This window comes from Acartia tonsa, chromosome 8 (genome assembly GCF_053477335.1).
Source record: "Acartia tonsa isolate MP-2025a chromosome 8, ASM5347733v1, whole genome shotgun sequence".
Lineage (NCBI taxonomy): Eukaryota > Metazoa > Arthropoda > Copepoda > Calanoida > Acartiidae > Acartia > Acartia tonsa.
Genome location: NC_137267.1, coordinates 42,117,335 through 42,132,847, shown reverse-complemented (window position 1 = coordinate 42,132,847; position 15,513 = coordinate 42,117,335). Strand labels below are relative to the sequence as shown.

The 15,513-nt window shown below is 32.6% G+C and overlaps 1 protein-coding gene across 2 annotated transcripts in view; it reads right to left on the bottom strand.

Annotated features, from left to right (window-relative positions):
* Nucleotides 1–291: 291 nt before the first annotated feature.
* Nucleotides 292–15,513, bottom strand: part of LOC145326985 (uncharacterized) — a 97,519-nt gene continuing 82,297 nt past the window's right edge. For both annotated transcript variants that reach the window (XM_080170457.1, XM_080170458.1), the window contains exons 24-27: nt 12,761–12,857; nt 4,015–4,066; nt 2,521–2,579; nt 292–703 (exon numbers count right to left, since the gene is read on the bottom strand). In XM_080170457.1, the coding sequence (XP_080026583.1) occupies nt 636–703; nt 2,521–2,579; nt 4,015–4,066; nt 12,761–12,857 (276 nt within the window). In that variant the 3' untranslated portion in view covers nt 292–635. The remainder of the gene's footprint in view (nt 704–2,520; nt 2,580–4,014; nt 4,067–12,760; nt 12,858–15,513) is intronic.

Sequence of the window (15,513 nt, the reverse complement as noted above, 5' to 3'; positions counted from 1 at the left end):
CTTAGCTTGCTTTTGTGGGCAATATTTATTGGTCAGTTCATTCATCCAGTAGAATGAATGTAGAATGTACGTGGATATTTGAATAAGGGAGAATTTTTTGTCAATTAAGCTTGCTAATATGGACCTCATTTATTGGTCAGTTCGTTCATCCAGTAGGGGTGGAAGGGATGAGATAAAAGGGATGGATGGGGGGTATCGTTATATTAGCCAGCTGCGAGTATCATGCGAGTATAAATAGCTTTTATGATTGTTTTTATCATTCACTGCTGATTTAAAATGATTTAATTTTAATTACATTGATTCATATGATATATATTTGATAAAAAAACAATAATAATTAATTTGTTAATAATTTGAATATGTATTATATGGGTTATATAAAAATGTATATTTAAAAAAATAGTTTGAAGCAAATAGTTTCAAGTTAAGGAGAAGAAAAACTCCAATATTTATCGTCCTTTGTCTTATCCCTTTATATCCCTGATATTATTTATACTATTTTTATAAGGTTCTAGGTACTTTTCCCTTTTATAAATTGTATGTTATGTTTTTGTTAGGGTTGGAACAAGGGGGGTAAATTTTTACTCCGTAACTTGAAAATTGCTTATGATGCATTGAATATTAATAATATTGAATTAGAATGTAAAGTTAAGTGGGTTGATGCCAGCATGTTGGTGGATTTTCTCAACAGTCGCAGGGCCATCTAAAAAATAAAAAAAATCGTCAATGAGGTCATAGGTTCGATTCCTGGTTGTAATACAAGGGCATTCAAAAGGGGGGGTGTTTCCAACCCCATGGAAAAATCAAGGGGGGGGTCCCACATACCCTTAGGTGTCCCTTAACAAGGACCGCCCCCCCCCCCTTGATACTCTCCCCTTAAACAACCAAGGGGATTGTCAGTTAGATCTTCTTAAATTTAAGTCATCCCCCCCCTTGATTTTGGTTGAAAGGGACGTTCACAATCGTAAGACTAAGGGGGCTGTAGAAATTTTCGGGTGCGCAAAATCCCCCTGCACGCAACTGCAAATCCTTGGACGTTAAGGTTTCATGTAGTCTTACATATTCCTTTATATCCATGGCTAAGGAAACCCTAACTCCTTGGCTAGCATAGAAAATTGTATAGGATTTGGCCTAATATCATTAAAATGAGGTGATATCGATGATTAGTCAGTTATGGCCATATTCATTTAATTATATGTCTCGTATTCATTCGAATCCGGTGGATAGGAACCGGTTCTCATCCATACGAAAAAACTATGTCTAGCATCGTATTATATCCAGCTTTCTACGAATATAAAAATGTACAATCATTGTACATTCTATATCCGCGGAAAGCGGTTTATAATCAAAGAAAATGAAAGATATAACTATTAATATCTATAATACAAAGTAGAACGATGTCTTTCTGTCTGTTTGTTTGTAGCAAAGGATCTCGCTAACCGCTAAACCGGTCGGGTTCTCCTTTACAGGGTAGCTTCTCATAGGTCCCGGAAAGGTTTATAACTATTTTCTTGGGGGGTGGGACACCCCCAACCCTCCCAAAAAAATAAAAAATCCCCCCCCCCCCAAAAAAAAACACATATAATGTCAGCAATTGCTACTTTTACATAATGTTATATACTATGTAGTCAAAATAGAAAATATGAAAGGAACTAAGCTATAGCCCTATTTAATTGTTTAAAGCATGCTGTTATTGTCATCCTAGTAAAAAAAAATAGAGCTGGGCAATGATTGATAGTACGTGTATATGAAATCACAAAACCTTTGCACATAAAATAATTGTATATAAAAGAAAATTATACAGTCTGAGCTGATGGATTAAAAAAATAGCGTACAATTTTCATCGCCCCCCCCCCCATGTTATCAAACAAAACTGAAAATGAGGGATGGGGGGGAGCATTTTTTCTTCTTCATGATTTACTCCTGCAAGGGGCCCCAACCATCCAAGGCTACCCTGTTTCCATTATAACCCAACCGGCCATAAAATTTAAATTAAACACGCGCCCCTTTTCAAAAAATTATTTCAAATAATAGGAGTTCTGTGTTCGATTAGGCGCTTTCAAGGAAACCGCCGTCTGTCCGTCAGTAGCAGATAGCTCTTTATATGTTTGTTTAGATACAATAGTCATTTGAAATAATACAGGATGCTTTTGACAAACAGACTTACATTTTAAGGCTCGATTATAGAAAAGCTTTGTTTATAATCACATTATGACAAGGAATAAAGAATATGGATTTTATAGAAATGATCACATGAATTATCATAATAAGTTTGTAGTCGATAGGACAATTTTACCGATAAGGGCTATCCGTTACGGACTGTTTATTACACTGGTCCCCAAAGTTTTATAATATAACGTTTTCTTATTGGTTGGCTTAATTTTATTGGTTGGTTCATAAGTTGAGAGTCCAAATGTTTCAACCACTAATTTTAATTTACAGAAGGTTAGTTTTGTGTATAATCATTGGGGCTGTACATAAATTTTTCGGCCATTGTCTTATCCCTTTTAAAAAACATACCAAATCTCCACCAGCCGGGAGTAAGTCCATTGTCAGTTCTGCTCGAATCAAGAGCACTCCTAAACAAAAATAAAATGATAAGAGGATTGCTTGTCCCGTTGGATCTCGTAAACGGATCTGCTTTGACGCCATAATTTGCTTATTTTAGGCAAAACAATACATAAGTAAAGGGATGAATATATGTCTATCTATTTATGTTGCTGTTGTTGTGGTAGCACTGAATCTACAAGTTTGAATGTATAATATACGTGAAAATTATGATTGTTGTCAGTTTAGGTTGCTATATCCCTCGTCATATATTAATCCAGTAGGAGGGGAGGGAATGGGTTAAATCGTTAATTTACCCTGCAAAAAGTTATTAGAGAACATGAAAATCTTGCGTAAGATCCATGTAATAATAAATCCATTTATTTATGCAGTACAACAAGTTTGGAAAAATTAGCAATAAGCAAAGCATCATTGATATTTACTTGGGTATTAGGAATCCTGAAACAGATGCATTGACAATAAGGATGAAAAGCTCAAGATAATTTAGGGAGGCTAGGTGAGAAAAAACTTGTTGTGAAAAAGTCAATTAAATATACATATTTACCCAAATTATTCCCGAAAATAGACATTTAATTGAACCCATTATTGTTAAATTATTGATACCACAAATAATTGATAGAAAGGTTTACTGTACAAATTATAGACTTTACCTAGATTTTTTTTACAGGTTTTTTTATAATAAGTGTTTAACCTTATAAGATCAGCTCCCCCCCCCCCCCCCGTCTCATTTTTGTGTGTAAAAGATAGTAGGCGATATTTGATTGACTTTTTAAATTTGGTAATTAGAGTAAATTTTTTAATATCTTCTTCTAGAATATCAGCAAACCTTGTTGGGTCATCTAGGTAAAGTGCCTAAAGATTCTGGGCCTTTAAAATAGCATTAAAAGTTGATAGATTGCTAAAAAAATATAAGTGTTTAAGGTAAATTTAAGTTCCATTCCAGGAATGATTCTGCAGGCCTTGATCCTCCAGAACTTAATATGAAACTTTGAACTGTAACTGCATTTTTAGCTAACCTACTTAAAAAGCAATAAAAGAATAAAAATGCTATGTTCATAACAGTCTAACTAAATTATCTCTAATTTATCCAACCCCCCCTTAATTTTGTCAGGGGGGGGGGGGGGGAGGATACATCACCTTCTACACACTTTTACCCATAATTGAAGAAATAGGATTACCTATCCTTTTTATGGAGAAGTGAGCTTTTTTGTTTGTAGATATGGTTCTCCTTTGCAATAAATAGGTCAAGGGAAGGTTTTTCACTATTTTTGTGGAGGGTATCTTCACCCTCCCAATAAAAATTTACCCCTTCCAATAACAACTTTTTAAAATTCTCTTTTTAAAACAAAAATTTAATATGGGGGGTTCGATTTACCCCTACCACCATAAGTGCCCCTAGAGACCTCTAGGGGGCGTAGCCGCTAGTAGCAGTAAGCCTAATTTTACCTGATTGCAAACAGGACGCTGATAGCCAACAGCAGAGCAGGTTCACCAGTTGCTGAAAAAGGAAAAATTAAAAAAATAATAGATATTTATCGCATTGTATTATATACAGCTTTTCACGAATATTAAAGTGAAAAATGTTATCGTTAAAACCAGAATGTTTGCCCCGATTGGCTGAAAGCCCGGGCTAAAAACTAGTAGTAATTTTATGATTAAAAAAAAAATTCATGGGAAATTGTCTGTAGTACGATGCTATACATGATTTTGTTTAGAACTGGTTCTAATCCAGTGGATATTAATCTTTTCCGAAGCCGGCCATACTGGAAAAGAATACAGTAATATAAAGTGTGTTAAAAAAAACCGATCGCTCTACTTTTTTCAATATAAACGCTACAGTTTTGGTAAAAAACTAACAAAAAATGACCCAAATCATGTCCAAGCAATGACAATGAGAAAACACTATTGAATTTTGATTTCTACTCACCTCTCCTGAGCACTACAGCTCGAGTCTAGCCCTTGGGTAGAATTTTTCCTTACATGGGGATTAAAAATAAACAAATCGTCTTAAATACTAGAAATCTTGTGATTAAACCCCATAATGTTCAAAGTTTTTAATAAAGGGGGTTTATCGGGGGTATCGTTATTTTAGCCAGATGCGTAAATCACTTTATCAGAGCACATGAAATTTTTGTGCAACATCTAAGTAATAAAATATCGATTTATCTAAGCCATCCCTATAGGAGAGGGGCAAAGTAGCTGGTTAAAGGGTTTTTATACTTGAATGAATTCAAAAATACATAAAATTAAAATTTGTATTATTAATGCATCAATTATTGGTCTATCATATGTATATACAATATTCATTAACAAGAAAGACGGCATTTATAAGAAGCGAAACTCAAAAAATTAGTAGACACACAAACAAACATTTATTACAACAAGGATGGCAATGGAGCGAAGCAAAACACATTAAACAAACAAACGAATATTGAGTGATAGTAATTTTAATATTGACGAAACGGAATATTAGTTGACTTCTCGTTTACATTGTACCTACTCGTTATAGGAATTATCTTGTAATAAATAGTGTCAAAGAAACTGAAGCTTGTTTTAAAATGGACGCACAGCCATGCTGGTAATGATTAGAGAGTTCCTTCGCTCATAAAAAATATCAATAATTATAAATTTTTAATGCTTTATTATTTTTGTACACATTCTTTTTTAAAGACAAATATATTCTTAAGCAACACGCTTTACAAGTATTCAATGACTTGACAATAAACTGCTATTTAACAAGGATGATAATATCCATAAAATCGAAGCTCTGAAATGGAAGACAAACGAACATTAACAACAAAGAAGAGTGTCAGAACTAAATGAACTGAATAGTAATGGACAAGTTTATTTGTACAAAATTGTAAGTAAATTTGTTGCAAAACTGAGTAAATACATGATACTGTTTAAAGTCGTTTTTAGGACTTGATTATAGAGATGCTTCGCTTATCCCATTGTACCTTGTTGTAATAGGAATTATTATTCATAGAATCAGATGAATAGGACAATTTTAACATACAAAAATTTGTTGTCAAAAAAAGTAAAAAATCATTTTGTTTTAAATGAACGTACGGACTTTCTGGTAGCAATTATAGAGTCGCTTCGCTTTCCAACTGTTATAGGAATCAGCATACAAAGTTTGAAATCGATAGGACAATTCTAACCTGTTTAGAGTAGCTAAAAGGGTAAACTGTAATGGACTGACGGACCGACCCTAATTATAGAAAAGCTTCGCTTAAAAAAGGGAATTTGGTAATATTATGATGAACCAACTATAATTAAAAATAATTTTAAAGATCACGAAACCTCTGTCATAAAGTAATTTTTTTATGCAAAGGGCCAATAAAACTGAAAATAATCACATAATTTTCCCTATCACTATCCGTGGAAATATGTCTATAATACGATGCGAGAAGAAATAACTATTAAACAGTTAGGGAGTTGAATCTATTTTTATAGAAGCAGAACTATAATCTATGATTATGGTTTGGACCCTCTAAAACTGTAATCTACCCTTCCACTTTCCCCTCTCTTGGTGAAGATATCTTCAACGCCGATACGATTTTTGAAATATAAGATTCCACTTTTGTCTCTCTTGTTGAAGATATCTTCACCAAGAGAGGCAAAAGTGGAATCTTAAATTTCAAAAATCGTATCGGCGTTGAAGATATCTTTACCAAGAGAAGGGAAAGTGGAATCTTACATTTCAAAAATCGTATCGGCGTTGAAGATATCTTCACCAAGAGAAGGGAAAGTGGAATCTTACATTTCAAAAATCGTATCGGCATTGAAGATATCTTCACCAAAAGAGGGGAAAGTGGAAAGGTAGATTACAGTTTTAGAGGGTCCAAACCATAATCATAGATTATATTTCTGCTTCTATAAAAATAGATTCAACTCCCTAACTGTTAAAGTTACAGATATATTTGCTTTTATAATTGTCTGTTACGTATATACGTGCAGACGTTCAAATGCACAAATAAACTTTATGAGAATAAACTCAGTAAAGAAAAAATGTTTAATTTGTTTTAAAGCTTTTTCTTCGCCCCTAGAGAAATATAGGAGAACTTGAGGGAGGGAAGGGTGTCGTACTTCCACTTAACAATTTAGTTTCATTTTGTTTTATTTTTCTCCAACAAAGTTGTCTTAAAAACCTACTCTGAACCAATGAGAACCTATACCGAATAGGAGAACCATATTGTTTTTCAGTCCTTGGATACTTGCATTATATTGTGTTAAACCTATAGTATTCATTGTTTACAAAAAATAGTTTATTAATAAAATCTTAATGCAATGTAATTATCATTTATAAATGTTGATTATCAAATGTATTTGTCGTTTTGTCCAAATAAATATTTGAATTTGAATTTGGTTCAGTGGTTGGCAAGAACCTAAAGATAGACATCCTGTTACTTTTATAGATTTTTTTTTAATGTTTTACGGAAAGTAAATGCATTTCCGATCATTTTTACATACCACAGACCAACTAAGATTTGATATAGAATGATAATGGAAATGATTTTAAAATTGCAAAAGTTTATACACAACAGTTTGCCAATGATGCCATTTTAAAGTTGCCATTTTAAAATTAGGATTTTTAAAAATGTTGAAAGTACCAACAACTAGGATGACAATATCCATAAGTAGTGAAGCACAAATATGACATATGGACAGAGTGAGTTAAGGAATAGATGTTCAGGGGTCATAAAAAATAGAAAAATAACACATATCTATAACAATATCTATTGGTTGAAAAACTGCTAGTATGGAACCAAACAATCAAAATCAATAAAAAGTACCCAAAGTCTTTTCTTGGTAATTTAACTTTGGTTACCGGTGTAATTTAGTGAGGGAAGCGGATTTTAGAAAGGATACGCTTCTAAAAACTGGTAAGAAGGGATATAGTAAACGTGGATATATTGACAATGGAAAATTGTAGGGCTGGGCCGGATATTTTTTTGGCCGGATACCGAATACCGGATATCCGGCTGATTTTAAATGCCGGATATCCGGTAACCGGCCGGATATCCGGCAAATATCCGGCCAAATTACCGGATATCCGGCCAAATTACCAGATATTAAAGTAGTAAAAAAAAATTTCTTCAGAAATCTTATATAAATTTACATAAAGTTAAACTTATTCAGAAAAAATGTTCTTCTAGCTTCAATAATAAGAAAATTATAGCCATTTTGATTTAAGATTTTAAAAAGCAGATTTTTTGGTGTAAAGTATAAAAAATTATAGAGCCGGATATCCGGCCGGATAGTTTCAATATCCGGTATCCAGCCGGATATTAAAAATGGCCGGATATCCGGCCACACCGGATATCCGGCCCAACCCTAGAAAATTGTCGTCCATTTAGGTTGGTCTTCATTTATTGGTCTGTTCGATCATCAAGTAAGGGAGGGTATATGATTAGGGTAAAGGGATTCGATGTGGGGTATCGTTAGTTATATATACTAGCCAGCTGCAAACATCACTTTTAGAGTACATAAAAATCTGGTGTAACATCCAAGTAATTATTAATTATACAGGGTGTTTCAATAGAAAGTTTTTTTTTTAAATCTTAATTATGCATAGAAAGTAAAAACATTATATAAAATGCTTTATATATTTGGAAAACCTATTCTGGGACATTTATGTTTCAAAAATTTAAAAATTATTTTTTCAACAAACTATGCCTTAAAAACCGGTTTTTCCAAAGACCTTATTTTTGAAGATTTACAGATTTAAAGATTGTGGAAAAAATGTTCACATTTTTAAAATTCAAATTGCGCGGCTTGTATTAATAATAGAAAAACGTTATGCATATCGTTGGAATTGTCATAAACTCTATTTTTTGGAAATATAAGTGCCATTTTTGTGCTATTTGTAGTTTAGGAGCTACGTGATAAAATGTTCCAACTTACTTAAAACTTTTCAACCTTTCTCACAATTTTCAACGTAGCTCCTACAGTTAGGTACGACCTAGAAAGCGCAGCAACTCTATATTCGTTACCAGAAAAACATTATGCATATCGTTGAAATTGTCATAAACTCTATTTTTTGGAAATATAAGTGCCATTTTTGTGCTATTTGTAGTTTAGGAGCTACGTGATAAAATGTTCCAACTTACTTAAAACTTTTCAACCTTTCTCACAATTTTCAACGTAGCTTCTACAATTAGGTACGACCTAGAAAGCGCAGCAACTCTATATTCGTTACCAGAAAGTCTGTATGTCCATTTTAAAATTGTCTTACCAGATTCGATATACAGGGTGTTTCAATAAAAAACCTTATTTTTGAAGATTTACAGATTTAAAGATTGTGGAAAAAATGTTCACATTTTTAAAATTCAAATTGCGCGGCTTGTATTAATAGTAGAAAAACGCTATGCATATCGTTGGAATTTTCATAAACTCTATTTTTTGGAAATATAAGTGCCATTTTTGTGCTATTTGTAGTTTAGGAGCTACGTGATAAAATGTTCCAACTTACTTAAAACTTTTCAACCTTTCTCACAATTTTCAACGTAGCTCCTAAACTACAAATAGCACAAAAATGGCACTTATATTTCCAAAAAATAGAGTTTATGACAATTCTAACGATATGCATGGCGTTTTTCTACTATTAATACAAGCCGCGCAATTTGAATTTTAAAAATGTGAACATTTTTTCCACAACCTGAAATCCCTAAATCTTCAAAAATGAGGCCCTTGGAAAAACCGGTTTTTAAGGCATGATTTATTAAAAAAATCATTTTCAAATATTTGAAACATAAATGTCCCAAAATAGGTTTTCCAAATATATAAAGCATTTTATATAATTGTTATATTTTCTATGCATAATTAAGATTTGAAAAAAACGTTTCTATTGAAACACCCTGTATATCGAATCTGGTAAGACAATTTTAAAATGGACGTACGGACTTTCTGGTAACGAATATAGAGTTGCTGCGCTTTCTAGGTCGTACCTAACTGTTTTAGGAATCAGTTTGAAATCGATAGGAAAATTCTAACCTGTTTAAATTAACGAAAAGAGCTAACTGTAACAGACTGACGTACAGACGGACCAACCCTAATTATAGAAAAGCTTCGCTTTTAAAAAGAGGAGAGGATTTTAGTGCTCAATAGGCTCTTTGAGGGAAACCGCTGCTTCATGTGAAAGCATTTTTCTTAAAATTAAAATAAATCTTTTAAATATCTAAGTAATATAGAGTAGTTACGCTTTTAAAAATGTATTTAAGAATTCATTTAGCTGATTAGGAGATCATACTATTATAGCGTTGTTTATAATACATTTTAAACTTGTAAAAAATCACGTAGCACTAGGTTCACATTTGTAATCATTTTAGTAATCATTTGGTTTTAGGCTATTCTTTTTAAAAAGTAAAGTAATTCATTTATGCTATTGCTGCATCCCTCCTTTACAATTACGCCTGTTTTAATGCCAAGACATTACCCCTACTCTGACTATTAGTATCACTTATACCAGACATATGTGTTGTAGAACTTTAAGCCATTTTAATTTTGTAATCCGAGGATTGATTTAGGCTAGTTAACTACCCTGGATGCTAGATGAGCAACCGCTAGTAAAAAGATAAAACAAAACTACGCATTAAGAATTCACAGTACATACTCTGATTAAACTTGTACTATCACAATGGATTCAATTTAAATAAGTTATGTTTTAACAATGTAAAATAATATTCAATATTTTATTGTAACCTCTATTCAGAAATTTAATGAAATTTAAATTCTATGGAAAATATTTGAGGGAAGGGGAGAAAAGGGTGGACCCTTCTTTTTAAATTTTAGTTTGAAAAACAAAAATTAAGAAACAGGTATTTAGGTTTTTTTCTAGAGGGAGTCAAGTTACTCTTCCTAAAAATAGTTATAAACCTTTCCTAGACCTATGAATAGCCCAAATAAGAAAGAGAACCCTATTGGTTCAGTGGTTAGCGATATTCTTTGCAATAGCTATAGACATCCTGTTAATTTCTAAAAGTTTTGCTTCTTTTTCAAAACATTCATTACACACACAAACACAAACACATACAAACAAAATCATCTACTGTAAACTTCACTATGAAGCCACGTCTGCTTGAAAAAAAAACAGGCCTTTGAACATTCCCCCACCCCACACCTTACCCCCCCCCCCCCTCCTTCTTTTACCTTCCTCCCACCACTAATCTATCTAGCAAAGCTACTCTAGAATTTAACCCTTGTCTAATCCATAACAAAAAAAGTTACTTATGAGAAGAGAGATAGGAGATATTAGACTGTAAATATACCACTAGTACTTATATAAGTATAAGACAACGTGGTTATAAAACTATGGGTATCGGTGTACTATGTTTTGGATATGTATGTTTTTGTTATTTTTTTATCATGCATATCTTTTGAACAAAATACGATCACGCGTAACTCGCGCAACGTGATTTTAACAAGGATGACATACTCACGTACGGTGAAGCGCAGTTAGAATTATATATTAATCCTTCTTCTATTAAAATGTGTTATTTTAAGTTTGTGTTTTTAATTTTCATTTTCCATTTTTTATGATACTTATTTAGATGTGTATGATTTCATTTCAAAGTTTGTTTAGAACCTATTTGTAATATTACTGAAATACATCACTTCAAATTTTTAAAAGCGAAGCTTTTCTATAATTAGGGTCAGTCCGTCCGTTTTCTTAAATCCCCATCCCCTGCGGGTAACCTAAGTTATTGATTAAAAATGTTCTATTAAAGTTCATAGTATTTTGAAACAATATTTATACATATTAGTTTTGTAAAATTTGGTTTTACTTTTTTTTGTACACAAAAATATATGAATGCAATTAGTATTCTATAAATGTTAGATTCCGCCAATAATTAACCATAGGCATACAGTATTGGGATTTAGGGGAGGGTGTTTCATCAACTCTAGCTGGCAAAAATCAAAAGTTGGGGGGGGGGGGGGGGAAGGGGAGGATACAACACCTATATGACATGTTTTTTTTCTTCTGCAATTTACATCAAAGCACCATAAAGCTCCTACTCCCTCTCGATTTTGGTTTAAGGGGATTCAAAAATAGTTAGGGGGGAGAGGGAAGGTGTTGAAATTTTATTTTTTTTGTAGCGCAGCTACTTAATATTTTTGTTAGACTGTCAGTACCTTGTTTTTTAAACTATATTAAATGACAAACTCTTTATATTCTTCTTACTTATAAAAGCTTGAAATACAAACAGTAAATCTTATTTATTGTACAGGGTGTTTCAAGAGAAATGTCTTTTTTAAAAACTTAATTATGCATAGAAAATAAAACAATTATGTAAAATGCTTTATATATTTGGAAAACCTATTGTGGGACATTTATGCTTCAAATATTTGAAAATGATTATTTCAACAAATTATGCCCTAAAAACCGGTTTTTCCAAAGGCCTTTTTTTCGAAGATTTATGCATTTAAAGGGTGTGCAAAAATACACACATTTTTAAAATTCAAATTGCGTGGCTTGTGTTTATAGTAGAAAAATGTTGCGCATACCGTTGGAATCATCATAAGCTCTAGCTTTTGAAAATATAAGACCCGTTTTTGTGCTATTTGTAGTTTAGGAGCTACGTTGAAAAAACGTGAAAAAAAGGTTGAAAAGTTTAAAGTAATTTGAACATTTTAGCTCTAAGCTCCTATACTATACGTAGCACAGGAATGGTTTTCATATATTTAAAAAAAACAGAGCTTATGACGATTCTAACGATATGCATAACATTTTTCTGCTATTAACACAAGCTGCGCAATTTTAATTTTAAAAAGGGGCGCATTATTTTACAACCTTTAAATCAATAAATCTTCGAAAAAAAGGCCTTTGAAAAAACCGGTTTAAGTTGAAATAATCGTCCTTTTTGAATTTTAAAAAAGGATAATAACATTCAAAGGTAGCTAAGCACAGAAAATAAAGGATGGATATTGGACAAACCGACAAAGTTACAGAGTAGATGTTCAGTATCATAACAAATAAATATATACCTAAAAAGTAGAAAATCATGAAACCTCTTTAGATTACTTATGTATTGAATACTGGAAGCATGAACCAAATGAATTATATTCTGAATGCTAGGGAACCAACACAAAGAAGTGAGCTATATTGAACAGCAGCCGAGAAATTTCTTACACACAGACGGACAGACATTTCGAATTATGGAGTAGCTTTGCTGCCAAAAATAAAAAGTACCTTTGGATCCAAGAACACCTCTTGGGTTTCTTGAATTCTTGAGCAGGGTGACCCTGAAGTCCTGGGGAATGTCCTTGGCTGCCGGGGGCTTGTATTCCTAAAAAATAGATTAGTTATTTATCGCATCGTATTAAAAACAGCTTTCCGCGGTTATAAAAATGTTTAATTACCAGCTTTATCAGTTCCGATTCTGAAGGCATGGGCTAAATATTTTTAATCTGGTTTGAATATTATGATTGTACATTTTTATATTTGTAGTAAACTGGATATAATACGAAATAATACATAATTCTTCAGTATGGCTTAGAACCGGTTGTAATCCAGCGGATATTAATCAGTTTCGAAGCCATACTGGAAAATATATTAAAAATCTTCCAAATAAAATTTGGTGGAGTAATTTAATTTTTATTGTTCTTGGGTTTATGGCTGAAGCATAAAACTAAATTCCAAAAGATCGGGCCCTTATTTTTAAGACACTCATTTTTTTAGTGGCAAATTTCGTGTTTTTTAGTCTAATAGTTTTTTTTTTATAAAACTGCTCTTTACTTTAATTTTTCGGATATAATTCATAGTTTTTGAGTTTCGCTACTTATGGATGTTGTAATCCTTGTTATATTATTAGTTGTTATCATTATCGCTTATTTTAGTATTTTATCACCGTTTAATGCTTTGTTAAAGTCATATTTTTTGCTCTGTACCTGTATGACCCAGCAAGGTTTGCTGGCGTACTGTGCCCGCCAGGATGGAGATATTCAAAAAAATCTAATCCCCCCCCCCCTCCAAATTTTGGGGTTAATAGAAAGAGTAAAGTAGATGCAAATTTTTCATAACTTAAACAATTTTAGTCGAAATTTTATTTAAAATCAGCATAAGCAAGCAGTCATAGTTGCATTGGAATAAGAGAGATTTCCTTTGTTACCCTTTAAAAAAAAAGCAAAGCTCTTCTCCTGTTAATGATTTTATACTTGTCTGTACCCTGTATTAATCCAACAAAAGTGTTGTTAAACAAATGTTTTAAACATACTATTTACATTGTTATTTAAAGCAAATATTTGTTTAAGTATATTATACATGCAACAAGGATAGTTATGACCATAAGAAACACAGTAATAACCTGGGGTAGGCAGCCGCCTGTTAGCATCAAGGAAATCAACCTTTTACAATTTTTAACCTGGCCCAAATATGACAATTCCTATTTCTAAAAAAATCAATTGGTTTAAATTTGAGGCTTAGTCGCGGCTGACGCGCGGCTGCCTAGCTATTCCTTACAAGGCCGACAACATCCATGAGAAGCGAACAAAAAGAAATCATGAATTGACAAACGAACAAAGTGAATTGTAACACAGATGTTCAGTGACCAAATAAATGGATTCATAGTTCAGAAAAATGGTCTAAAACCACGCTCAAGGAAACTTCACAAAAATTTCAGCTGTGTATCTTGAATAGTAACACATTTCCCTATTAATTCCGTTTAGAGATTAGAGAATCTTCGCTACTAATAACAGAACAGTAAGTCTTCTACTTGCAGTAATTGCAATTTGTTAATTATTTAGTTGGCATTTTAGTTAAGGCTGTTAGATCATAAAAATCTGCCAAGAAACAAGGGAAATAAAGTTTATTCCCTTAGAATGTACTAACATACTCTTGTTATAAGGTAGCTGTGTTACTATACATTATTGGAAAAAGCTGGTAAAATTTTGTTGTTGTTTCGTTACCTAATTTTCATTTGTTGCAAAAAAAAGATCATATTTTATTTTGCATTTTTGCAATAAAAAATGTATACAATAAAGTACAAAAACAAACTGTGTTACATAATCAGGGGGGGGGGGGGAGGGTGAGGTGGTACTTCACCCCACCCAAAAAAAAATTTTAGAGTGGCCCAAAATTTTAAATTTGTATTTTTACCCCACCCGAATAAAAAACTTGGACGTCCTTGCCTGTATGATAGACAGATTACCCCCCCCCCCCAAATAAAAAAGCTTAAACGTCCTTGTACACAATAATGCATTTTATGTTTTATATTTAAGGCAACAGATTAGTACAAATTTAAAATAAGTTGTTTTGAATTTTTTTTAGATGTAGCAAATATTTATTGTTAAAAGATTGTACGCTATTCTATTATATAAGAAGCAAGCTTTTTGTCTGTGACAAAGGATATCCCTAACCGCTGAACCGATATGGTTCTTCTTTACAGTGGAGCTTCTTATAGATTCAGGGAAGGTTTTGAACTATTTAGGGGGAGTGTCTCTCCCTACCCCATATTTTTTTTACTTTTTCTTTCAAAAACTCTAATTGAAAAAGGGGAAAGGTTAATTTTCCCCATACCATTTTAAGTGCCCCTAGAGGCTTCTAGAGGCGAATCCGCTAGTACTAATTAATTGACTTTTTAAATGGAATAATAACACAAATGGATGTCAGAAAACCTGGCAGGATCATTCTGGAAGACAAGACCTTCCTGGCCCCCAGAAAACTTTGAATGGCTTCTTTTGCTATATATACATTTTGCTAAAATTTTCCGCCAAAATAAATAAAGCAAAATATGACTTTGACTTATGTTTGTCAAACAGAAGATTCAAACAAAATTTCTAGCCTTACCTTTAGGGCAGCTTATACCAATAACGAAATTAATTCGAAAAAAAACCTATACGTTGTTTTCAGCTGTCGTTGGGGGGCACCACATCGTAAAATTGACGACCTCTCCATTTGCTCCAAAATATTATTTAAGATTTATTTCACTTGTTGGTTATACCTTA